At 45.3% G+C, this 27,418-nt stretch overlaps 1 protein-coding gene across 1 annotated transcript; it reads right to left on the reverse strand.

Annotated features, from left to right (window-relative positions):
* Nucleotides 1-520: 520 nt before the first annotated feature.
* On the reverse strand, nucleotides 521-17,068 carry EHHADH (enoyl-CoA hydratase and 3-hydroxyacyl CoA dehydrogenase). Its single transcript, XM_026075556.1, is given in 6 exon segments — nucleotides 521-1,791; nucleotides 8,632-8,973; nucleotides 14,797-14,901; nucleotides 15,229-15,340; nucleotides 16,821-17,012; nucleotides 17,015-17,068. Coding segments are annotated over 6 exon segments (2,076 nt in total).
* Between the last annotated feature and the right edge of the window lie 10,350 nt (nucleotides 17,069-27,418).

Below are 27,418 nucleotides of genomic sequence, written 5' to 3' on the forward strand. Positions count from 1 at the left end.
AGCAGACCATGTTCAGGAGAACCAGGGAATCCCTTTTGGAAGTGAGCTGCAGGGGGAGGATCTCAAAAAACTCGGAAAAAGATCTGGGCCAGGATCTGTTAGATCCAGACAGTCTAACGTGACCACCTCTCTCTCCTGCCTCGCACCATGATTTGCTTTGTGGGAGGTGGATGCTGCTCCTCTCCTTTGGCAAGAGAAAGGCTGGAAAAGACACACAGCTGTGAAGACGTAAAGGCAGAGTAAAATGAGCTGGGCCTTTACACAGCAACGTGGAAATAAGGTGAGTGACGGCTGGCGGTGAGAAGGAAGAACGGATGATGGCCGTGATTACCTGCAGCAAGGCGGGGATTGAGAGCAATCATTGGGTAAAGTTATTCTTCTCTGCAAAGGCCCAGGCAGGTCAGTAACATYGTTCACGAGCCTATAGCACTTTGGTGTTGATTGGAAAAGACAGTGCAATTACAGCACCTGTTTCTTGAGATCAGCATCCATTGAATTTATAGAGCGGGAGTCAACGAAATCACAGCTTGTTGCTGTGTCGGCTTACGTTAGACATCCACTCTTTGAGGGGAGGGTTCCCCATAGCTACCAGCTTCTTCAGAAAGGCACTGGGCCGCAGGCTGGGAACATCTGGGTGAGCCTCAGAGTATTTCTGGAGCTTAGCCAGAAGGCGAGGCAGCCCAATGGTAGAGGCATAGAACATGGGGCCACCCCTATGCTTTGGCCACCCGTAGCCATTGATGTAAATCACATCAAGGTGTTCTGGGGCAGAAGCTATTCCCTCAGCCAGGATGTCAAAACCTTCATTGATGAGGGGAAACAGACAACGCTCCAGGATTTCCTCCTGGTCTATGAAGYGGGTCTTGATGTGATGGGTGTCCCTGTACTTGGACAGGAAGTTGTGAAGCCATGGGTCTGCCTTAGCTGTCCTGCCCCCAGCTTTCTCATACTGATACCAGCCTTTTCCATTTTTTTGGCCAAACCTGCCTTTCTCACAGAGAAGATCAGGCAGTGGGCTGTAGCGATGGCCACCYCGCTGGCGGGCAGGCGTTCCTGGAGGTAGTGAGGCCCCAGTGAGGCCCTGGCCCTGCCGGGACCTCCAGCCCACATCCAGCCCAGCAAGATCAGACATTCGGAAAGGTCCTATCTTAAACCCAAAATCTTCAAGAACCTGATCTACGTCTTCTGGTCTACTTCCTTCCTCTAAAAGGAAAACTGCCTGTTGTAGGTAAGGATGCATCATTCGGTTCCCCACAAACCCAAAACAGTTCCCTACTACCACTCCAACTTTGTTCAGCACTTTGGCGAGCTGCATGGCAGTGGCAATGGTGGTGGGGGATGTGTGATACCCATAGATTATTTCTAATAGCCTCATCACATGAGCAGGGGAGAAGAAGTGTGTGCCAATGACCTGCTGCGGGCGGCTCGTGGCAGAAGCTATTTCATCGATATTCAGGGCTGATGTGTTTGTACACAGAAAGGCCCCCGGCTTGCAGATTCTTGATAGCTTGTGAAATATTTCCTTCTTTAGAGCCATGTTCTCAAACACAGCCTCAATAACTAGATCTACATCCYGCAATGCCTCGAAGTCCACAGTGAACTGGAGACGTGCAGGGTTATGGAAATCCAGGGCCTGGGTACCCTGCTTCATTTTCAAAGCCTCACGTTCCAAAAGGAGCATCACAGCTTCTCTTCCCATGTTCAGATACTCCMGATCCTGCTCTAGGGCTACCACGGGTATGTTGGCCTTGACCAGAGAAGTCACAATGCCTCGGCCCATGGTTCCCAGCCCTAGGGAGAGAAGTGAGACAGAATCAGAGGCTACGAACGCAAGCTGTTATGATTAATCACTCAATAATAGCACTTCTTGTGGTATCTCCAGGATAAAAAGCAGAAGTCTATGCAAAATGAGAGGTACACAGATACGGGGAAAAAAATGGAGACTAGGAAAAAGGAAGGTGAATTCTGTCTTTCAGTGACCCTAAATGTTTCAAAAGCAATAGCATAGAGGCAAGCTAATGTCCTCCTGAAATTACAAAATAACGATCAGATCACTCCAGTGTATGYGGACCATGTGATTCACGTCTTCCTCCTGCAAAACTTTATGCCTATGGAAACCAGCATCATTTAAGGGTTAGAACTTGGGAATGGCAGTCGGGAGACCTGAGTTTCAACTTCAACTCTGTTATTGACTTCTAGTAGGTGGTTTCCTAAGCAAGCTTCGCCCTGAGGGTATCAGGGAGGCAGATGATCCTTGATGGGCACTCCTGGCAGAACATTATGGGTAAGCAAACCCCCCRGGGAGTTTAACCCCAGTGAAGTTCAGAGATTTGGTTTCTCCCTTCTCCTTTCAAGCTTCCTCTTTGTCTTCCTTCTCTTCCCCCTCAGCACTTTATTGTGTAATCTTTGATGTAAACACAAATTCAGCTGCTATTTCTATAAAGTCTCTCAGACACTGATCTGCTCTAATCTTCTGCCTAAAGTGAAACCTCAGCTTTTTTCTCTAGTGTCTCATACATCTCTCATTGCCAGGTCAAACTGGGTTGAGCTAACACAGCATTCTTAACCCATTTTTCAACATCCTCCGTCTCCTTTTTAATCAATCTGGATCACCAGTACCCTTTTGTTCACACTTATATTGGGCATGTCTGTCCACTGGGAACCCTCCAAGTCCCCAAATACAGGCCACTGCTAATTTTTGAAGATTCTTTCTCTATAACAACTCTAAGACACAGTCTTYCTTATCCAACCATGCAGTTAAAGCTCTTGTCCAGGCTCTCATAACTGAACATCCATTCCAGCAATATTTTTTCTCAAAGGTCCATAAATGCACTATTCCCAGCTTGTATCCCTTGGGAATACCAGTGTGAAGGTTACTGGCCTGATCCCTTCCCTTCTTCTGAGCCCTTCCACCAGTCTTCCCTCTSTTGTGTTAAATGAAACGCCTCACTAACTTACACTTTCCTGTGAGACTGAGCCCACACTAGCTATCCTGCTCTCCCCCGACTGGGGCTTTTTGGACTAAGCAATTACAGACTAGTAAGAGAAGGCCGGCACAATTTTATCAGTTTTAAAAGTGCAAAGCATTCCCAAGAGGCAGATGATGCACCTGAATGTCAGGATTATGAATATCCCAAATAAAGCAACAGCTAAACAAAGTACAGGTTTGTTATAATTCTATAAAAATGATTTTTTTTTTAATTCCAGGTTTACAAACAAAAGTCAATCAGYTAAATAAATAAACAGAAACAAGGGGATTAAAACATTTGCTGGAAGCAGCTTTATGAAGAAGAGCTGAAATTATATCATCAGTTAAACAAGTTCCTACAATCAAGGTCAAACCAGGTAGTACGTTTTTCCTGCAAGTAACACACCCTCGATCTAGTGCTGTCCCTGCACAGCYTGTGTACACACAAGATATTTAAAACATGCCCTGCTTAGCTACAAGAACACCGTTTCTACAGACATCACTATCTGACAAATTGCTCACAAACGACCATTCACTCTCAAGCAAACGCTGAAGTTCCTCTCTAGGAAATTAGATCTGTTACTTCATAATCAAGTACTACTAAAAATTAATTTGAAAATAAGACTAGAAGAAAATCAATCCGTTCTTAGTATTTCATTGCTCATGGTTTGCTGACTTAAAAAAAAAACAGCGTGGGAGGGTAACACAGCACCTCATGGATCCCCACCAAGCTTAGCCCCATGTTTGAGGCTCTCTTTAGACATCACGGTGAGCAAACAGTGCCTCGAGCACCAGCGGTTTGCAGCACCACATCCCAGGTCTTCGTGGCTCCCTCTTGAATTCTCTTTTCTTTCCAGGGCAGAGACCTGGGGTTTCYCCCTAGAGTTTCCAAGTGCTGCTACAGAAATAGCCCACACACCATGGGCCTTAATAACTCCTGTTCCTCTCAGCTTTGGTCTCGTGGTTGAAAACTTTGCAGTTCTCTCACAATATGAACAAGCTGCTTCCTCCTAGAGCAAAACCCCTTCCAYGAGCAGAGGTTTTCCAACTTGCTTCTCAAGGAAAGCTCTGCAGTACATTAGCCAATTCAACTATTTGCTTTCCCCAACGTGTAGTTTGAGTACTACCATCTAGGTTTTTGCCACCCCATCATAGACAGGCATACATACTTGTAGTATTTCATTTTCTAGGCCACATGAATAGGCTTATAGACAAGATATGAGATTGCCAAGCTTGTTTTTGACCTAGAAAATCTGTCTCTCAACTTACTACATAACTCTTCAGTGGCCTGAATGAAATGATGTTTAATGAAGCTGGCAGATAGAGTAATGAAAGCCCCAAGGGCTTTATTACATTAGAGCTTGCACAGCATGACTCCCCCGGAAATATTTTCTAAAATTGGGCTATAAAAACCAAGGAGTTATTTAGCAGGGAAAGAAGCATTTCTGAGGACTTCCCCTTTTGATTTTATAGAGCTAGTGATCTTGGGGAAGAACGTATTGAAGTAGAAAAAATGGTAGGGAATTATGGGACCTTGCATGTGCCAAAGGCTGTAGAGGAAAGAGACGGAGAAATGTCCCATGCTCAGTCCAGACTGTGGAAACCAAAACACGGCTATGAAGTATTTCCAAGTAAACTGATTTCTACTGTATGTTCAGTTTTCTTTCTCAGTAGTGTCATGCTAAGGAATTCAGGCCTGTGCTCTGACTTCCCCCAGATCATCACACTAAAATAACCCCCCTGTATTCTTATCTTCCATTCGGGGGGGCTGTTTTCAGAGCTGCCTTACCATCTTTCACGCCCAAGGCACAGCTTTCAACAGAAGACTRAAATCTGCTTCAGACACAAGAACAGAGTGTCTAGCCATCTTCCTTGGGGTCTTTTTGTGAAACATAGCTTTGACATGTAAATAAAATTACCCTTGAACCCCTTTAATTTCAGGCCAGATATGCGTATGACAAATCCKTTTGCTGGGCAAGCTGAGAGAATAATGATTGTTAATTATTGATCTGTCACATGAAGTATTTAGAATATGAAAAAAACATGCAAAATTAAGAATTTAAAAAAACAAGGTTCAAACCACATGAACTCAAAATATGTATAGAACAACTCATCTACAGTCACAAATACGAGAGAAATACAAATCAGCAGAGAATAAACCAAACTGTACTGCATATTTGGACTGTAAAATGCCAGTAATGGCAATAATACTTTATAGATTGGTAAAGATATGCAAAGGCTTTATAGCCTGGTAAAGATATGCAAAGACTATTCCAGTTCCCTGTTAAAAATAACAAGGTAGTAGACTGCTGCAAATTGGAGCTGCTTCTTTCTCTATTTCAGGGGATTAATTTCCATCAGAAATAATGTGATACTGAAGGCAGGCAGGGCGCTATGGAAAGATTGCAGAAGGAGGAGAGAGGAACTCTCTTTCTGGGTGACCAGGAACCAGGGAAAGGGGAAGGAGAYGGGAGCCGACAGTTCAGACCAAGCAGAAGCGAAGGAACTAGGTGACCACACGTGTGGCTGAAGACAGCCAAGGACGATTAAGCCAATAGCAGGAGGGATCCCACAGAGCTGGGGGTTGTGGCTTATCAGTCTTTCAGTGAGGACACTGCAGACAAAGCCAGCTGGTGGGAAGGCAGGACTCTGCAGGAAAGGTTGCCGATCCATTGGCAAGGCTATCTACGAAGCGTGCTCGCAAAAATGACAGATAATCCTTGATGCTGAATCTATGTTAAGACGTGGTCAGCAAGCGATGTGCTTACTCCCCGCAATGACTTCCTGCTAACACTGGACAGACAGGGGAGCCGTGAGGCAAGGCTCCCCCAGCATTCACAGCACTGCTTCCATACCTGAAAGGTCCTCTGCGCCTACAGAAAAGGTACCGAAGGTTGAGGAAACCAGACCGATCTTCTCAGTCTCATCTTGCAGCAATAAAGGACAGAAGCAGCAGCATAACGCAGGAGGGTTTTAGTTAGTGAAACAGCAGGGCACTGTCTATTGGAAAAAGGGGGCTGCATGATTTCCAACCATCCAAAATGGWTGCAAGATCCTGCCCTAAGTGCCTTCCTCTCTGCAGTGAAAATAGAGAGAACCTGSATGACCTGTGTAGACTCAGTGCCTTACAGAGATGATCAGCACTCTTTTAAAAAAGGTCAGGCCCTCAAAAACCTCCCTAAGATTTTGATTTCTGGTGCTAAAAGAATGTGCTAAAGACTAAGAATGTGAAATTGTGAGATCCTACACAGCATGGCACTGACTGGAGAACGACTTYGTGTTACAGCAGTCTGAGATAAAAAAATGCAATTGTGCTGGCATGTTCCAAACCTGCCTCCAAAGGACTTGCTATTTCACTGATATCAAAAGGCAAGATAGGAGGAAAACCTTCCAAAGGAAGGAGAAAAAGCCCAGTGGGGTGGCAGAAAGAACTAGGTAATGGGAAGCAGTGATACTTCACATGGCAACAGACTGAATATTGCCAGAAAGTGATCAACAGCCTCCAAAATGGGAGATGTCACTTATCAAATGAAGGACAAGGTGTACGCTTAGCATAAAGAAAGCAAGCTATAACTGTTCAGAAAAGGAATTAGGAGTCTTGATAGACATCAGGACCCTGAGTGTGCTGATAAGCTTTAATGGCCCTAAGCAGCCTCACCTGGGGCCTCCACCCACACCCTGCCCAGGGGCCCAGGAGCCCATTTAAGCTCAGCCTGTGGCCTTCACTCTCTGCCTGAGCTGTGTGGGAGRAGGATTGGTCTCCAGCTCTATTCCAGCCATGCTTGTGCCTGGCTAYGGATACTGTTGATCCTGACCCATGGGCTGACTTCCCAGCTTGATGTCCAACCTGCCTCCTCACTGTGGTGAGGTGATATTACCCTTGTGTCCTGGCTTGCTGTCCCTTGGAGAGCAGCTGCCCTTGCTGCTCCCTGACAGTAGATAGGTAACAGGATGTGATAAATGGGGCTTATGTGATGCTTGGATGTTACTGTGGGAATGCCGAGCAGGAGCAAGAAAGAAACACCCTCTTGGTACCTTGTCTTGGTATAGTTACTTCTAGAATGTTGCTTCCACTTCTGGTTTSCATGCTTTATGAAGTACTGAAAATTTAGGGGAGGTTCCCAGAGTTGTGAAAATGATTGGAGTTGCRGATTCTGCTTGACAGTGAAAGCATCAAAGCGCTTAGCTTGCTTATTCTGCAAAAGGTTATGGATTATTCTGAGCCTTGCCTGTAACCAGCTACATGGGAATTGGAAATCTCAGGGTAGAGATTAGGGGATAGTTTCTGACCAGAACTCAGAAACCTGTCTGAAACACAGATGCAAATACCTAATCCAATGTGTGGGAGATATAGTCCAGCCCAGAAACAAGGCATAAACTGGTTCTACTAGAACCTTTCAAGAAGACTGGATTTGTCCTTAATACTCACTTTAGCTCAGTCACAGCACCAAAATAAGCAAACTGGTTGTTCAGACCAGCTCTTCTGGCTGTTTTTCATTGGGTTGGAATTTTGCAAGTGTCTTATTCTAACATGATTTATCATTAAATAGCAAAGGATGCCCATTCTAACCACTGATTCTTGTCATCCAGTCACTCCTACAAAACTTCAACACAAGCCCTTCCTGCCAAAGACTGTATTGCATGGCTGAACTGTCTGTGCTTGCATGTGTCCAAAGTACTGTGCTCTGCAAGTCACAGGAAAGTTAGCAATAATCCATGCCTTTAACCTGAATGCTGTGACATCCACACCTTCTTCACAGGGTTGGTGGACCAATGTTCAAAAGAAATGCTTTCATTAAAAATGTGACACAGATTAACCCACTGAAGTTAATGAAAAGAAGGGCACTGAAGGTGTTTCCATGGCCTGAAATGAGCTTGTGGAGAGCTCACACTGCAGAGCACAAGACAGATCTGAGAAGTAGCTGGGGAAGAGCAGTATCGATCTGGTGAGTTTCCTCTAAAACAGGATGGATGTTTTCCAAGTGCTCCATTACTTGTCTAACTGTTTTTCGAGTGCTACTATCAACAGGCAGAGCTGAGAGGTTTTTTTTTTAATTTTTAATCTCAGCAGTGCATCAAAGGGTTTTATTTAAATTGCTCTTATAAAAAATTAATGAAGGCATTATCTTGCTGGGCTACAAAATGGCAAGAGTGGATCCCAGTGAGATGAAGTCTTCTTAAAATACAGCTGTCAAAACATTTTCGTATTAATACATCCCTGAGTGATTCGTTGCACAAGCACTTGCAGTGCAGAGCTAGACCAGGCGGAGGAGAACTCCCTGCAAACCTGCTTATAATGTGGARACAAAGCCAGGACTCCTCACAGCCCTATTTAGAATGGATCAGGCAGATGAAATGGTCCCTGAAGTGAGAATAAGGTAGGTGGGATCATAATGATGTAGTAGGATGTGACTTGTCATCTAATGTCATCTCTGAGCTCACCTACGCGTGATGGCCGTTAGTGTTGATGGCTTTTCCCTGTGTCACCTATGGGCCTGGAGTGTCTTTGCCTGTGGTGGGTACTGGTGCCTCTGGCTAGTGACTGCTTGGGAATCCTGGCCACCTTCTACCATGGTAAAGCCCCATCATACTTGGTCCATGCCCCTTCAGCTCTGCTGATGGCAGCACGGTCAGCAAACACAATGGCTCCCTTGTTCCCTTACCTATCACAGCTGCTTTGTGGATACGTTGAGGGGAAGCACTCTTCCAAGAAGCACCGCTGGGTGTTGTCCACTTCTCCACCGCTCTCTCCGCAAAGAAAGCATACTGCAGCGCTTGGGCCTGGCCTGAAGTCAGCAGGACCTTAAACAGCTCTTGCTCCTTGCGGACCCCATCTGCGAAGGGCAGCTCTGCTGCGGCTTTGACTGCCTGGACGCACAGCTCTGGAGCCAGGCACCCGCGGGCCTGCTTCCTCACCTTCGCGAGAGCCTCGCTGAGAACAGCTTCGGCGTTGGGCAGTCTCGGCACTGGCTTCAGGCTGAGCCGGCGCGGTCCCAATGGTTGGCCTGGGGGAGAGAGAAGGAGTTACTGAACAGCCCAGCATCCTCATTTCCTGGAGCACTACAGATTTTCACGTCTTTCTACATGGAACAGGAATGCAGTCTTTTTTTTTTTTTTTCTTCCTGCTGAACTCATTGCATTAGGATTTACATGGCAACCTGGGTCTGGCATTAAAATGTCTGACACTCCTCTTCAGTTTTCTGCTCACCCTGACAATTACAATTTTTCAAGTGCCTTCTTCCCAGACGTAAACAAAGCAAGATTTCAGTTTTGGACAAGCAATTTTCCCCTTCTTTTCTCAGTTATGGATGCTGCCTTGATTTCTCCAGCTCTTACTCCACAGTCTCAGTTGTCACATAGGGAAGGTTTTTTCTACCTGCTCCTTCTGTACGCCTCAATACTACAGCTTTCCTCCAGTATTGCTTAGTACTTGGTGCCTAATCCCCTTTGTTAGCCAGAAATGCTCCAGCCAAGGTCCTGAGGCAGGTATTTATGTGAAAGACTGGGATATACACCTTGGCTTTAATTCTTCCCTAACGGCAGGAGTCCCTCTATTCCCTTTGGGAGTAACCGGGAGGACAGCTCATGCAGCATGGGTTAGGGAGCAAATGAATAATAAGGAAGAGTTCATGCTTCTGTGTCAGCAAGAGGTGGATCAAGCAGCCACACAAATACATGAGGCTCATTACAGACCCAGGTTGCTATGGTGATACCTAAAAAGGATTTTAATTGAGAGAAGTTAGTTACATTTCAGACACCCAAATCCTTCCCATCCCCTTCAGAAGTACAAACCTCGGTGCCTCCTGGGAGAGCTTTGATCTGTCTATACTCAGCCTGTTCCTATGCTCCTAATGGCAGCTTGCTTCGGTAAAGACCACTGAGGAACAAGATCAGAAATTCAGGAGATATCTCCTTAATATTACAAGATTTTCATATAGAACCTTCTGTCATTGTAGTGGCATCCAGGCTGTTAGTTAACTGTGAGCTAACACCAGAAGCTATTGCACTGACTCCTGCAGCATGATTCCTCCAGCACAGCCACCAAGTGGGTGGGCCTGCTCCAATGGGGACCTCCATATCTGCTGCTCTGAGAAGCTCTCAGGAATACAGCCTCATTACCCAAGCTTTCGTTATGTCAGCTCTGCTGTAGGATCATGTTTTCTTCAAAGGTGGTATTTTGTATCTAGTTCTCCCTTCTCTTCCTAGTGCCTGAGCTAGGAAGCTGCCAGTGTGTCGGGTGGAAAGCTCAGGAGCAGGAAATCTGGTGCCCTGCCGTATACGGGGTGCTGAAGAGCAGGAACGTGGACAGCACTGCAATCATGCTGACCAAGGTCAATCAAGCTGACCAAGGACCTTGCCCTGACTCCAGATCTTCCTCCAAGGGAGGGCAAACTTAAGAGTAACACAAATGTGAGTTTCCAGGATGAGTAAAGATACAGATTTCCTGGAGCAACCATCTTCAGAGTTCAAGCTTTTTACTTAGGCCTTTTAGAGAACACGCGTACACACAAGATAAACACTCATTCTGTAGGTAGCTTCCCTTCTAATCTGAGTTCATCAAAGTAATCTTTTCACACTGACGGTGAACATGGTGGCTAAAGCTACTACTGCTGTAGGATTTTAGTCAGAATAATGTCCCTTTATTTTTGAGCCCTTCCTTCTTCCCCCAAATGTATGTTTTCTACCTGAAAATGCTCTTCCTCCACTGTCCTTAATTGAGGACTTACATAGTAGGTTTCCTTTCATCACAAAAGAAAACTTCAGGTTTGTCCCATAAGCAGATCTGATGGCTGGAAGACTATATGAGACTTTGGGCACATCAGGAGACTTCGTGTGACATCTCTAATGATGTGGAAAGGATCTGTAAAGGGGAATGCTACTGGGAGCCTTTAAGCATAGTCTTCGGATAGCAAACAGCACTTATAAGTGCAAATACTGATGGGGGAGATGAGAGAGTTCCTCACAGAATGATTAAAAAAAAGTAACTCTCTTTCGAGTCCTGTAGTGAAACCCTTATTTAGCTGTAAGCCCTTTGGTTTTGCTGAGTATTTCTATAGCACCTGAAATGATGGCTCATTTGCTGCTGCAATACTAATAAGAACCAGGAGCATATTTATGAGCAGGGAAAAATAATCCAAATCCAAACCTGAATAGAAGAGATCAGTGCAGGCTGCCCACAGCTTGATTTGTGAAATCAAAGAGGCAGGAAGATGATGAACAGTATCAGTCGCTGGTACTGCAGGGCGAGGGTATCATCCATCCACAGGAGCTAGCAAAGGCATCTGCTTTGTTTTACTCGAGTTTGTTCCTCCAGCAGTCTCTATTTAAAGCTAGCACATGCCGTTAGCTAGCAGCAGTATCTGCTATTCCTATCGGTTTCCTGAGACTCGGAAGAAATGCATCCTTTCTCCACAGTTACCACTAGTGGTCTACAGTCCAAAGCTCATAATCATCTTTCCATACAGGATTTAATACTGACAGAGCCCAAACTAATTCAAATCAGACTGATTTTGCTTGGCTCTTTGGTGCAGGCCAKCGATGCTTTTGTGCTCTGAGAAGGCAGCAGAGGTCAATCAACAGATGTAATCAGAGAGCAAGGGAAGATTATAAAAGGGGAACTTCAACGACTGCTGCGTGGAGGATCAGCTCCTGTGTTGTTCTCCAGCCTGCCATGAGCAATTACGGCAATTTTTCAATTTTGTGATGCCATCGGGTGGACAAATTATGAAATGCAACTTTGAATTAGTGCAGCGATTATCAAGAGCAGTTAATGAAAGAACATCCTCCTCGTCTCCACAGATTTAGCTCCTGTCTCTTCCTCCCTTCTAAAAAATGCTTGCAGAAGTACACTTATTTTTTTTTCCCTGAAGAGGCAAATTTGTCTGAAGAAGGTTAGGAAGATATGCTCACTGGCTAATCTGCACTATGTAATTCTTGTTTTTCACTGGAAAATTGAACTTAGACTCAATGCTTCCCTCTGGGTGCTCCTATAACAGCTTATTCAGAGCTGTCTGTGGGAAGGTGTTCCTCATTAGGAATACGTGTGGATGGAGATGCTTTCCTAACACACCTACCATGCAGGTAGCTCTGTCAACTGCATATTGACTCAATCAAGGAAGCCTTGCTTCAGTAAGGCCAATCATCCGAGACTGATCTCCTGCCTTAAGATACTGCAGCTCCAGTGCTGAGAAAGCTTTAGAAGAAAATAATTTCTGAATTGGCTCTTGGTGACTGATCTGCCAGCACAACTCTCCCTAGCCCAAAATAGAAATTCCATCAGTGGCAGAAGTAGTTATTTAGCCAAACTGCTCTGCAAGAAGCCAACAGTTGCAAAGCTCACATAAAAAATCTTATTGGAAACAAAATGCTGCATGCCATACGAAGATAGTGGATTTCTGTGATGGCAGGGTTTTTTTTGTGCAACTCTATCTCTGGTTTTCTTCAGATCATCTGAAAAATGTTCACTGAAATCTGAGCTCGCACGGGAACAAAAGTCAGACCAGTTACATGAGACTCTCACATCTTTTCTGCAGCCCTGTACGTTTGTGCTTGAGATATAGAACTGAATGTGTTGGTTTGCCTTTATATGGCAGGAGAATTATATTAACTTTGAGCAAAGGCCAAAGCCAGAAATGATCCAAATGAATATAGGGGCTCTGGGTGCCCCATTCTTTCAACTTGATCAGGTAATCTGCAACTAAATAGCGCATCAAAACTTTTCCTGTTCTTCAACAAGGTCTAATGATAAATTTTCCAAGAAGGAGGGAAATAAAGATTAGCTGACTCTTTCCAGTATTTTTGCTGTTAAAGCACATACTGCAAATGTCAGCAAAGCTGTTGAAAAGGGTCTGAAAGCAGCTTTTTAAAGTTCTGTCCAAATCGGTGTCTAGTGTGATATGAAACATCCTCAGTTACACTGGAATTTATCACTGGAATAACTTAAAACAACAATAAACTGATGGAAAGGCTACAACAAATAATGAGCAAGCCTGGAAGAGACAGTGAACCTGCTGGACATCCAGCTAGGATCCTTGTTTGATTATCCCGTTCTTGAAAGAATTATTTTTTTCCCGCTAGTGACAATTTCCAATGAAGATGAAGCTAGAGAACAGGAATTTGCCAGTAATGGCAGTGGACATGTACATTCCAAAAAGTGAGTTACACCAAGGAATAGTGCGCTCAATGACTCATTCATTCCTGAGCTGCTCCTCAAAGGTCAAGCTGACTTTCACAATTCTCAATCGCTTCACAATGCCTGTCACAGAGAAGAAATAAGCCCCCAAATGTCTATCAGTTTCACCCAGTGTCACACAGGATTTGCTGAAAGCCAGAATGCTTGCCAGTTCTAGCAATGTATCTGTTACTCATTTTATGATACGCTGTTTCTGCCATCAATATTGGTATATTACAAAAGGCATCGTTCAGAAGTCCAGAGGGTACATCAAAGGGAACATATTATTTGTTGGGGCAATTTCCCTAGAAAACAATATTTCATTGCTCTCCCAACAGATGGAGAAGAGAAAGGGAGAATTCGCATTCAGAACAGGCAGACAAGATCAGCAACCCAAACTGTCTTTGCTTTTCTTATAAGCAATAGTAAAGTATATCACCCATCTCTTTCTAAAACAGTATTTAAATAGTCTAAATATATATGGGAAAAGAGAAATGAGGACTGCTTATGTCATAAGTTCTTCTTCACTAAAAATGAAACCCCAAAATATGGTAATTTGAATACAGTGAGAGAAAAGAATATCTACTACAGAAGACCCAGCCAAAGAACACCCTTTTGCACCTATCTGGCAAAATCCCACGTTGCAGCTAAGAAGTACGCAGGATACTGATCTTGATGAATAGCCCATGCATTGAACAATCTTAAAACTACGGTGCACTGTCATCTAGGACAAAGCTCAGACTGCTTCAGCTTCTAGCGTGGGAGAAGCATTCCTACAGAGAAGGAAAGAGTCTTGTTTCTAGTGAGGAGAACTGCAGGAGGAAAAGAGCACCCCAGCTTGAAAGAGCATCACCTATAAAGGTCATGAGAAAAGAGCAGAAAGCGTTTTGCTTCCTTGCATGCATTTTATGTGAAGAGCTCCAGATGCAATCCTGATGAAGTGAATGGTGTATGTCTCCCAAGGTACAAGAAGGTTAACAGTGGAGAAAGGTCATGCTTTTCTCAAGGTGAAACTCCTCATGCTGCACAGGGAATGTTCCTCTTCCAGTGTTAAMTCCAGTGAATTTGATCTTCTTACTTTTAGGGTGGAAAAAAATCTCTTCACATACTTGCTGTCTCCACAGGCCATTTTCTAATGAAGCAACTAAAGGATTAGGGAGACAGTCATTTACAGACTCATGGATCATTAAGTTTGGCTGAAGGTGTACCAGTCCCTCCATTAGAAGGAGAAAGTTATTTTTGATCAGCCATTATTGATTGGGCAACCAAACCACATACAATACCAACTCAGACTGTCATCCAAAACTATTTATGGAAAGAGCACATACTCCCCAAAATGAGCTGTGAGCGAGCAGCCCAGAGGAGCACGTGAGTTTAGATGTACAATTAAGAAGCATGAAGACTCCATGTAGATCTATACCTCTCTGAATCCTCACTTGAATTTCTGCAGTTCTCTAACAGCTCTGAGTTTTTCACTTCAGACACTTCACAGAAAACAAATTTGCTAGTTAATTTTCTTTTGTACAGATTCCAAAACCCAATGGAGAAGAAGAGAGCATATGGAGTAGAACAAACTAGTGGGCTTTGTTCTGACTCTTCGTTTCTGCCCTGAAACCTCACCAATGATTTCCTGGCATTGCTACAATTCTTTCCTCACCAACCACTTTGTTTGCCAAGCGAATTGCTGCCTCAGCTGTGTTTTCTTCCACAACTTCATCAACCATGCCCAGCTTCAGTGCCTCAGTTGCTGGAACGTGTCTTCCTGTGATAAAAAGAGAAATAAAGTGACTTCGGTGGGGCATTGCAGGTGATTTCATTCCTTTCCATCTGATCAAACGGCTGTGTAACTGGCTTCAAATTTGAATGATGCTCATCATCATGCACACAGAAATGCAGTACTAACTATATGCTTCAAAAGTACATAAGTCTGCCTCTTTCCAAGTCCATCGTTAGGGGAGGCAAGCTGAATTTCAACTCAGGCAGCTTCACATGTGTAAAAGAAAAATTCCCGTTTCATTAGACCAAGCTGGCAGTATGGCTTAGTGCCACATCCTTATATGCAGAGCCAGGCCAAGGCACAGTACTTTACCTGTTGTGATTATATCCAGAGCTGCTGGTATCCCAATCAGTCGGGGTAGTCGCTGAGTGCCTTCAGCACCTGGAAGGAGCCCAATGGTGACCTCTGGTAAACCCATCCGGGCCTAAAGCAAAGTCAAATTCAGCAACAGATCTGATTAGCGAAAACAACTATGAACGTGGCAGAGAAGAGGAAAGACGAGCAGGCCTAATTCACATGCTGCTACTCTTGGAAGCCTCCAAAAAACTGTTCTACGTAGAAACCCCATCTTTGCTTTCTGCTACACAAGACATTTAAAACAAAAGCCCACTCAAACTTTTCAAGAACTTGTGTACAAAGGCAGCAGAGGCAACATCGCCGTTCAGCAGAGGTATGTGTTCTAGCACAGCACTGGAGGAGCGCTATRGGGCCCACAGTGTCCTCCAGGCCATGACACACGTGCAAACTAATGCTTGCAGCCCTGCAGCTTGACAAGTCAGGCAGTTGTTACCAAATGCTTGAGGGCACTCTGTGACCTAGCTGTTACCCCTCTACCCTAATTCTTGGAAATTTAGTGAAGGAAAGACTGGTACCACTTTCATACTGAACTTTTCACTAACCTTCCTTTGAAAGCTCTCGAATGCATCTTGGTACATTTGACCTTTAGTAGGGTTGATGGTAGAGAAGCCAGGGCAGCAGAAGAGGGGTGAAGCAGTATCTTGCATTCTCTTAAAAATCTATCCAGATTTTGTTGCCGTTTAAAAAATCACAATTTGCACATTTCCCATTCAGTTCTTAAGAGATCTGGAGTAATTTTAAGACTGCTACTTCAGGCATCCTTCTGAGGTGGCCTATAGGGTGATGTGCACCACCTCATTATAATGYTCTAGCAAACCACAGAAGCATGGAGAAAGAGGCTGCAAGAGTAAGGCGATGCCCCCGTCAGTGACAAGTCTCTATAAGGAGACCAGGTACCACTAAAAGGCAGTTCATCGTTCCTGAATCCTGAGGGAGGGAGCTCAAGAAACAGTGCATCAYTCTTTCGAAGACTTTTTAAAAAGCTGTCTGTTGGTCAGAGTGCTCCCCGAGGAAGCTGAGCCCAAGGGGAATCAAAAAGCAAGTGGTCCACCCTAGCTGAGCTTCAACCACCTGTTGAAACTAGGCCACTAGCAGAAAGAAATGCAAAATTCACAGGGCTGGGGAGAAAAGTAAGCAAGAGCGGGTCAGGCTGCGTGAGCCGGTGAGATGGGCACAGCTCCGGATACAGCTGCCTACCTCAGAAATCAGATAATGGCTACTTTACTGAAACCTAAGGCAAATTAACGCTTAGACTTACTGAAGTGCCGGTGCAGCCATTTCACTTTACTAGTTACAGATCAATTCTGTATTTAGAAAGGAATTGCAATTAGCTATTTAAGAAGACTAATGACAGAATGGCAAGGATGGAGCTTTAGGTGAAAAATGTCTGAGCGCACCGAGACTCGCACCCTGCAGCTGAAGCTCTTGCGCTAAAGCCCCTGCAAAGCACTCTGCCCCGCTGCTCTCCATGAGCAGTCCCCCACCCCGTACACAGCCAGAGGCTCCGGATGCCTTCGCCAGCCTCCCTCATTCACCACACGTGTTACCTGCACATGTGCAATGCGGTAGTGACAGCCAAGTGCCACCTCCAGGCCTCCGCCCAAGGCAATGCCTTCAATGGCAGCCACCACGGGTTTCTCACTCCTTTCTATGAGAGACACTACGGAGGCCAAGCCAACACCCCGTCTCTGCTGAGGAGCAGAAAATCCTCGAATGTCAGCTCCTGAGGAAGCACAAAGAGATGAAGAGGAACTGGGAAAGGTGGAGATTGGAATGATCCTTCCCTCTGTGCCATTAAACATTGGTGCTCACAGATGACGGAGTCCCTAAAGGGAGGGGTTAAAAGGAATCAACCTTTCTTGGGACCCACTGCAGGAAACTCTGGCTCCTTGAGCCTCTTCAGAGAGCTCAGGGGAAGGCTAAATACAAAAATATGTTATACCTGTAAGGATCATGCAATTTCTACAGCAATTCTCAGAGAGATGCTTGTTAAAAAAAAAAAAAAAAAAGAGTCTGGAAGAATTAAGCTCAAGTTACTAGTAACAAGCAATGTTGAGCTCTACAGAAATTCCCTAGCTTAAGRAACCCATCACAGGTTTCAAAAACCAGAGATCTGTTCTTCACCATTGCACCATCTCAGGCACGTTCCATGTACTGGACCAGTTGTTCGTCCAGAGACTGTGCACAAACAGAGGTCAAGGTTGCACTAGTACATGAGGGAGATGAGACAGTCCAAGCTGTTGCCCGTTCTAGCATGCACACACCAGCTCATTTCTGGCCTGGAAGGGCTCTCAAACCAATTTCTTCTGTGTCTCATGGCAATTGTGGCACAGCAGAGTAGAAAAAGCCTGCTGTCCTATGGCTGTTTCCAGCCAAATCAGGACCTGTGATGTTTTCCCAGCAGTGTTACAGGGCGGAGAACCTCCCAACATGAGGGACTGACAGTTTTTTCTCTTGTTCTCAGCATGTGTTTGAAGAAAAACGTCTTACCYGCACTGAATTTCCCATTTTCGCCACAGATCATAATAGCTTTGACTGAAGGATCTGCATCTGCTCTCTTCAGTCCATCCTCCAACGCCTGGATAACTGTGAAACTGAAATAAATTAAAGATTCAGTGACTAAGGATCAACTACGTTAGCTTCCTACAGGTCTGTGCTGTACACACCAACACCCAGTGGCCCAGTGAAAACGAATGGTAAGTCCAGGCAAGTCTCTTCCAGTCAGTCTTCTACCATAGCCTGGCCAGGGGTATCTGTTCATCAGACTGCCACTTGCTTCAGTGGAAAGTGCCAAAACCCACCGAGCTCGTCACCACTGACCTGTCATTCACCTGCTGGAGAGTTTTCTTGCAGCTATGACACTGCTGTTTCCAGAGCAAACAGCACAGGGCAATGTTCTTTTGAAATAGTCTTTATGAATTAAACATCCACATTTTGAGGAAAACAGCTTAGCATAATTTAAAAGTAATTAATGCTAAACCACTGACAATCTAAGAACTTTTTAAAAGGGAAATGAGCTCCAGGGATAAAACACCTGACACAGAGTCGATGTGTTGATAATTATAATGCCTCCACTTTGCAGAGGTCTCTGCATAGTCCAGATTTGAGCATGAGTGAATTTGGGCCTAAAGTACTAAGTCAAATCTCTTTTTTGTGTCTCATCAGAATGTTTTTCCAGACATAAGCAGTAAATGTGGCCAGCAAAGAATTAACAAAGAACTTCAAAATTAAACAGTAAAAATATAAATAGTATTTTTACAAATCAGCTTTTTTAAAAATCTGACCTGACTCTAGGTCCCTTTGGCATTTGAAGCTTAAAAGCTAAATACATGCATACATATAGGGAGAGTGTGTATATATATATATATATATATACACACACACTCTACACTCTCTCTATATACTATATATATAGTATAATCTGTTTTTGAAGACAGTGACAATAGAGAAGCTGGTACATAGAAGCAGGAGCATGAACACTTAACGCGTTAAATGAGGCTCTTTATTAATATAGGTATTAATGCACATTTCCTATATATAATATTTATAATATTTATATACCAATATATTCATATACACACACTTATAAGTATATAAGTGTATATATGGAGTATGTGCATGTGTGTGTATATCCTGTATGTACAGATAATACCTCTGATTCACACCTGGCTTTTCCAGGCTCTCAGCTAAGCTTTGCACCCCGGTTTACAGTCTCCTGCAGCCACTTTCTCTCCTTACTGCTAAAATGCCACACGCAGCTCTTCTCATACCTTCCCCTTGATCCTCCTCTGCACCCAAATTTCCTTCCAGGAAACCTCAGGGATTTCATCTGCCCTTCATCTAAGGTGCCCTGCGCATCTGCGCCGGACAGAGGGCAACTTCATCTAAGCAGCCCGCGTGCCCTGAGCCCCATCTCCTCTGCCTCTCCTGCAATACCAGCAGGTCAGCCAGAGGAAATAGCACAATTTGTATTTTCCCCACAAAACCTGAAGAAAATAAAACAGCAGAAAAATGTCAGCTATCTGCAACAAACGTCTGGTCAGGGTGACACAAAAGTCCAAACGAAATGGGGGATAGGAAGCAGCTAATAAAAATATGGGAAAGGTCTTAGAAAATAGGAAGTGAGCGTAGAGAAGAGAATCAGATTAGGCAGCTTTATCACAGTTTACAAAATAAATCTTATTTTAATCGTCTAAGGCTGGAGTTGATAAAAGGGGAACAAATAAACACAGTTTTTGCTCCTATGTAATTCAGCGGGATTTCTGGAGCAAAGGAACTGTGAATCAAATCCATGGTCTATCTTAGCCCAGCTCCCATCCAGAGGGAGTTGGCAAAGCAGAATTCAACATATGTACATACATATATACATACATACATATATATATGTGTGTATGTATAATCTGGACTATAAAAAAGCCACGCTGCCTCGTGGGTGAATAGCTTGCTCTCAGAAGCACATCGGTGATCAGCCGCAGCCGCTTTTCTCCGTTTCTGATGCTCCGAATGGGGAGGAAGGCAGAAGCCCCCTCTCCCCTTTCCCCGGCTCTGCAGGACRGCACAGGAAAGGCGGCGGCGCTACCGGATTTTCGGTTGAAAGCCTCCCCCGTGCGCACGGGTGCCTGCGCACACATGCACGTTTGCTTAACCAACGGGCGTCTCTGCTCAAGGCCAGCTTTGGCGCGACCTCCGTGTCCCTCGCTGCTGATTACGGAGCATGTTTGTGCATCCACCAGGCCGCTGCGTCGCTTGTCCTTTGGGTGAAGCTGATCTGCAGATCTAGACACTGCAGCCGGCTTCTTGTGACCTGGCTGTACCGGCCTCACTTTGCTCCACCAAGCTCAAGCACTGCTGCAATTTGGGGATACTGCCGGCCGCGTTTGGACGAGCTCCATCTAGTTTTCGCCATCCTGTAAAAGAACTGCTGATTTCTCCAGATACCACCACCACCTTTTTATTGTCCTTGAGGGATGGCTCTGCCTAGCTATTCCCAAACTGCTTCCTTGCAGCTCCTTGACAATTTATAGTCGCTTCCTCTGACTCATTTATCACGGCTGCTTTCACCAAATTTGCAAGTCACCTCTCTTGGAGAAGGTGGCAGCAGATCTGGCTACCTGTCTCCTGCTTGGTGTCCCTGCTGTGTCTCGTATTTGAGCCGACATCCTTCCGCACCACCATCCTAAGGCCCCGCTCACTTTTCCTATGCCACCTTTGAGAGCTCCTGCTATTTTCCCACCCTCTTGGATCCCCTTCCTCGACTCTTCCTTATTCCCAGGCTGTATCAAACATAAGGAAGGGCCTCAGAAAATCTCCCTCCCCCTAGGCCTTCTCCAAGCCGTAAGCCCAGTTTCATGCGGAAGCTTGGTGGCTGGTAAAAAGGGAGCTGAGCTCTGTTGATACCCAATGGAGAGGAGTATGAATTAAAAAGAATTGAGAAAGAAGCCTCCGTACTCAAATTATGCAGGTTGTTTTAATATATTTAGGGACATTTAACATAGAAAGGAGGCTTGTCATAAAGTAAATGGAAATGTTTCACTGTACTAATGTATAAAAGTCGGGGCCAGCTAACCGTGCTTGTAGGGGTGCCTCAGCATTGAAGCACAAAAGTTACAGCCTGGAAAGGAGAAGCAGGAGCGTTCAAGAAGTTCCCTGTACGCCAGGTGTGGGAAGTCCTACCAGCTCCTAACCGCTGCACATGCCTCCTTCCAAATCAAAAATAAAGAGAAGCTCTTAGCAAAGGCTGTTAATCGGGGCGGCTGGCCAAGCGGGTGGAGGAGAAGCTCCCGGATCAGCTGCTGCCTGGAAAAGGCCAGGCTACGCGGCAGCATCAGGGACAGCCCTGGGACCCGGCTGCCACGGACCGAGAGACGTGTTCCTGCCAGAGAGGGAACGGTCAGGAAGCAACGGCCTCACCCAGAAATCAAAGTCAACTCTAAATCCTGACGTTAGCAATGGTTCTGGAAGGGGAAACTTAAAGCAAAAAGAATTTGGCCATGATGAAGACAGACTATTAAATGACTCGGTACAGGTCCCTTCATGCTTTCTGCATCAGTGGAGGAGTGCCAGGCCGCAGAAATACCAAATTCACCTAGCAGCAGGGAGATTAAAGAGAAAAACCGCTATGAAGTGTCACTATGCTTAACAAACCATGGTGCAAAGCAGGCATAAATGTATGTACCAGTATCCCCCAGCAAACATTAAATTATCGATCTGAAAATATTGTGTAGAACATACACAATCCTGAGGAACAGACAAGAAGCAACCAAACATTTCTGTGGCTGCAGCAGGCGCACAATGAGCAGATGCGAAATACCCGAATAAAAGGTTTGTCTGCATCAGAGGGAAAGGTTCAGGATCTTATATAGGAAATTATTTAGGAGCCTGTAGCATTTATGGCAATATACTCCTTCTACCAGAAGAAAAGTTAGTCATTCAGGCTACCCCAAAAGAACAGTTCAATACCTGTATTACTTGTATTGATGCAACAGAACTACTTTTTCCAGAGCATAACTTGACCCTGTTGTTAMACAAATATTTCTTCCTCCTCCATACATCTTTTTCCCCGGGAGAATTTTTTTGTGGGACAAAAAGGAAGCAAGGTCAGATTTTTTTGCAGCTTCTTGTTCTCATAAGATAAAGGAATAGGTTTTCCCCAGGACATATATTGCAGTCCAACACAGAGGCTGCATTGCCTTGTAACTCACACATTATAACTGGTACTAAAAGGTGTAATTCTCAATGAAAGCATCATAGTAAAATGTGTGATAGTAAAATTATAAAAATACTGAAGAGTATCACAACTTCAAATAGCTAGAGTGTAAAAGAAACAAAAAAGTCACCATAATTTGCATAAGGATTTCATTACCTTGACAGTATCATTCATTTAACAGTAACAATGCAAAAATTCACTACATGCATTTCAGTCAATACTTAATCCCTTGCTATATAGTCAGCTCTACCACATATATATTATTTTGACTGCAAGAAAAGTGATTATGCCAAGATGATTCAATGTTAAGTATTTCAGTAATGCATGGTCGGCGCTGTTAAAGAGCATGTGCACCCCAGGATATAAGACTATTCTGGCACGTGACCATACCAGGTTACTTTCATTTCGCATAAAACTCTACTCATTGCAATGATGGTGTGCTGGATTTGTAAGAAGGTTTTATTATTTACCATAACAATTTCGGATTTTAGCGAGGATTTGTGAATGTAAACATCTTTTGCTTTTAAAAAAAGCAGTTCAAGGGAATCCTGAAAATAAGCTCAGCCACCTTTAAAGAAGTGAGACTCCAATACACTGTCTCTAGCAGAAAATGCCATTTATGGAGAACATACAAGTCTGGTCCTTTCCCCCTGTACTCCCCCAACATCCGCAATCCCTGTATTAGGGCTGTTACCGTATACACCATACCCAGTCTTCTCAGCATCCATTTATGGATCTGCTGTCCATGAATTTGTCTAATCCCTTTCTGATCCTGCTGAGCCCATCTGCCTCCGCAGGCTCCTGCGGCATCAAGCTCTGCACTGCTCTGTACAGAACCACATTATCTGTTTTAAATCAGTCTCCTACTAGTTTAATCAAATGCCCCTAGTTCAATTATCGCAGGATTTGGTAAATAACAGCTATGCCTTTAACTTATCTACCTTCTCTACGATTTTGAAAACCTTGACCTTATCCCCTCCCAGCCTTCTCCTCTCCAAACTGATGACCCTCAACCTTTTCAGCCTGCTTCTTAACGCAGCGCTCCATCCCCTGAATTATTTTGGCTGTGATCCTTTCTAGACCCTCTCTAACTCTACGTTCTTCTTCAGATGCAAAGTCCAGAAAGGCACACAGTATTTAAGGTGTTTTTTAGAGCAGAAAACTGATGCCCTCTGTTTTGTTCTCAGCGTACTGCTGGATGGTGCCCAATATTTTGTGGGCTTGGGAGCTGTCCTGGCACACTGAGCTGATGATTTCAGAGAACTATCAATGGCAATGATCCCTTTCCTGAGCTGTAACTGCCAGTTTTGAGCTCAGCACCCTGTAAGCTTGATCTGGATTATTTTTCCCTTGATACTTTGCCTTCTATTTCTCTATGCTGAAGCTCTTTTTGCCATCTTTTTGCCCATTCACACAGTTTTCTGAGGGTCTTTGCCATCAGCATGGCATTTGAATGCCCAAAATCGCTGAGTATAATCTGCAAACTCAGCAATTTTACTGTTTCCTCCCTTCTTCAGGTCATTGATGAAGATGGTCTCAGTACCTAAATCTGGGGGACTCTTCTCTGACTCTTCTCAATCCTGGAAAGGGACTCTCCAGCCCCAGCCTTTGCTTCTGGTCCTGCAACCAGCTTTCAGACCATCACAGACCCTTCCCACCAATCCTACAGCAACTTGGTTTCTCTAATAACCTTTGAAGCGGGAAATGTAAATATGTTGTGTCCATTTGATCTCCTTCATCTGTGTCCTTGAGGAAATCCAACAGGTTAGCAAGGCAGGATTTCTCTTTACGCAGGCCATGCTGACTTCTTCCCAACACATCTTCAAGCGATCCCACCAATTTCCTAGCTAGCTTCCAATGAATTTAAAGAACTTTTTGCTATCAGTTTTAGCATCCCTTGAAATGCACTTTTCATTTTTTTTTTAGGCCTCTTAATTTCCAGTATACATCTGTACTGTCATGTCTCTATATTGTACATCTATACTGTCATGTTCTCTAACCTCATTTAACATTTTCTAATCATTATCCTGATCGGGGTCAGCAGGACAGTCCTTGCAGGCGGACAGAGCCTGGCACTTCCACCCAAAGGGATGCTTCATTTTCCAGTCATGAATCTTACACTGTTATCCTTTATTTAATCCCACACATACACTCCCCTATGCCACATCCTACTCCGTCATTTCTGTAAATTAGTGGCCTGGCAACACTGTATCCAATTGATTATTCTCTTTTCAGCAGGTCTCTGAGATATTGTTTGCATTTTGTTTCCCTCCTGGCCTTCCGGAGGCACACTTAATTTTCGGCATGTCCAGCTCACGGGCTGCATCACTCCATACCAGGAGCTTTTCTGCACCTGCCAGCTCGAGTGTCTAAACACTACTCTACATCCTTTTTAATTTTCACTGCCAGCAGCTTGGCTCTGCTACGATTAAGGTGCAGCTGATCCCTTCTCTTGGAAGTCTTGCCTGCCTTTTACAGCCTCCTCCTGTYCCCAAAGGCTTCCCAGTTCCTTGCATGTCTAATCCCTTCCCTCTGCTCCGTGGTCTCACAGATGCTTTAGGACTGCAGATCTCTGAAAATGAAACCTCTGCAAATCAGGAAAAAAAAAAACAAGTTTGGCATATGCCATGGAGGGAAGGGGAGTCTCTGGCAACGGGGAGCAAAGGCAGAGCTAAAGAGGAGCAGTGAGGACGGAAGAAAAAAGGGGGTGATTTGCTGCAGTGCTCACAAGTGAGCACACATTGCTTGGGAAAGGGCTGTCTGTGAGCATCTGCACGGCAGCAGATGGTGTCAGACGGCAAAGAGCAAATTCCTACCCACCAGTGGCCTCTAAGTGCTAATGGCTGCGTGCGATGGCGTGAACGCTTGGGTGACAGCACTGAGCACCACACACGACGGGGAGAGAGAGGTGAGGCTGGCGCGGAGTGGAGCGGGAAACACACACCAGCCTTTTAAAGAGCGTCTGTGCCCGCTATGAAAGCAAATTGTCGGGATGGCAGGACGTGGCTCCTCTCTGTACTTTTCGCTGCCTGCTATCACCTACATCGGCAAACGTTTCAGATAGCAGTCACAAACCTGCTCCACTCTAGCTACGTATGCAATGTATACAGAAGCAGGAGGAACACACACGGCTCATGACGGGCCTCGACCTTTCCTAGCTGCATAAGGTCTCAGCTAAAACCTGCCTGACTGCAAGTATGCAATAATTACTGACACCTACTGAAACAGGTCTCATCACAAGAGAAAACAAAATGATGCAAACCTGGCTAAAGCTGAGCTCAGTGTGTCCTCCACACTTGCTCCTTGCAAATTCAGCGGGTCTTCTTAATAAATTCAGAAATAAAATACGAGCCCATGCAAACTGAGTTTTCCTTTTGAAGCTACATACCGCCAGGTAGAAGTACCTCCACCACGCTCCAGCCAGCCTTAGCTGTCTCAGACAGTGGCCCTGTTAGCTGGAACCGCTTGATACAAGATGACTGGGACAAGCCAAGTCCCTCTGTCCTATTCCCCGACGTGCAATCAAAGACCAGAGGCATGTCTCGAGCTTAGGTCTCACAGCAGCTTAACCTGACCTAAACTCAAGCACTGCAGCTTCTAGTCTGTACCCGCATACTCCTACTCCGTCCCTCACGCCAGCACTGCTACTCGTGCGACGGCACAGGGAGCCGATACACGGAGCTGGCCTCAGCGAAACGCAGAAGGAAACAAGCAGCTGGTGTTTAGGCACACGAGCTCCCGAACTGGCTTGCAATGCAGTCCTTGCTAGCGCAGGGGATGGAAACAGAGGCAGAGAGGTGCATTTAAGAGGCAGTTACGCAGGTGCGTGCCGCTGGTGCTCGAAGGCAAGTAGAGCACTTTGGGTTTTATCACAGACTGCTCAAAAGGAACAGTTAAGGATGCCTGGACATGTACGTTTAGTTCTGTATTTTGTACTCTGCACGGTAAGGATGGAAAGTTCACTGTGGGAACAGCTTGGAAGTTTTCCGAGGCTGGTCAAGCTAGTTTTCCTGGCTCTTAGGCACAAGCTGGTCCAAGGGACGTTTTGCAGCTGGCACTTCTGGGAGCCTTACGAGCCTGGTTCACCTAATCTCATTAAGTTACTCCAAGTTTGTTTTCTCATGATAATTATCAGGGGACATGAAAATTATCTCACTCCTCTTTCAAATGTGTTGCAAAAGAAAAGCGAGCGTTGGCAGCTACTGCAGAACAACGTAGCTTGCTACGGCTGGTGGCAGCAGCTGGTGTCTCCTGTTTGTGCTCTTGCTTGTGTCTCTGTTTCTTTTTAACCAGCTTGCTGGTACAGAAGTTGAGCATAACTTCAGTGGTTCTTCTGGCTCCTGCAAAAGCATTGGATGTACACTATGGCTCAGCTGTAGCTGCTTACAAAGGGTCTATGTGCTCCTTAGAGCAAAATTAACTGAAAAGTAAACAAACCTTAGACCAAGCTATTTAAAGAAGAAGAACATATACATCCTTTTCAAATGCATGAGAAACTACAATTTCAGAGGCTACCATACATTTGTGTTTGACTATGTTTTTCTCTGGCTCGTGTTTGAGATTGCTTGGGGACTTTCTTGACCAAGAGCAGTATTGAGAGGTCAATTCCTTAACTATTTTTAAAAAGCGAATTACCTGTCTAGTCTTCTGACAGCCCCCCCCGAGGGCTAATCCAGCTTCACCTCTAGCCTGGTACCTCCTGCTGCTCCTTGAACCGCAGCCCTGCCGGCCGGGGGCTCCAGCTCCGAGCCAGCTCCTCCGGCTCAGCCATGGCTCCTATTTACAAGGCCCTTTGCCCCGACCCTTGTGCTCACTTGGAAGCGCAGATCCCAGCCTGCCTGCAATCGCTGGGCAAGCACCGCTGAGCACGGGGAATGGCGAAATAAAACACACAGTAGCAAATCTTAAAGCGCCAGCTGTTTTCGCCCGGGAGCGCTGAAGGCTCTGCAGGATGAAAGAGCTGAGCTACTAACGATGGTGCGTAATTTGGAAAATTTGGAAAAAATTTGGAAGCATCCCCTCCGTACTTAAAAACTGGAGGGTGATGAGAAATGTGCTAAGTTTTAAAAAGGATTCCGGGGGACATCAGAGAAAGCAGGGACTGATAAACCTGACAGCTCTCCTGCATGAATCAATAGAAACGACAGTAAAGAGAAGTCACGGAAAAACACAGCGTGTTTTTTGCAAAGAGACGTTTCAGCTCAAAAGCACCTGGCGGTTTTCCGCGGGCGTCAGGCAGGAAGCCAGACCCCTCCGGCGAGCCGCCCGCAGCCGTGCGCCAGGACAGCCCGTGCGGGGCTCCGCAGAGGGGCTTTACCCGGGGAAGGGGGAGGCGGGGGGAAGCACGGTTAGAGGGACGGGAAGCGCAGGGAGGCAGGGAGGAGGGTGGGAGGACACCCGCCGCCCACCCCGGCGGTGGCGCAGGGCCGCGGCGGCGCA

Source organism: Apteryx rowi, unplaced genomic scaffold (assembly GCF_003343035.1).
Source record: "Apteryx rowi isolate R43461 unplaced genomic scaffold, aptRow1 scaffold_406, whole genome shotgun sequence".
NCBI lineage: Eukaryota > Metazoa > Chordata > Aves > Apterygiformes > Apterygidae > Apteryx > Apteryx rowi.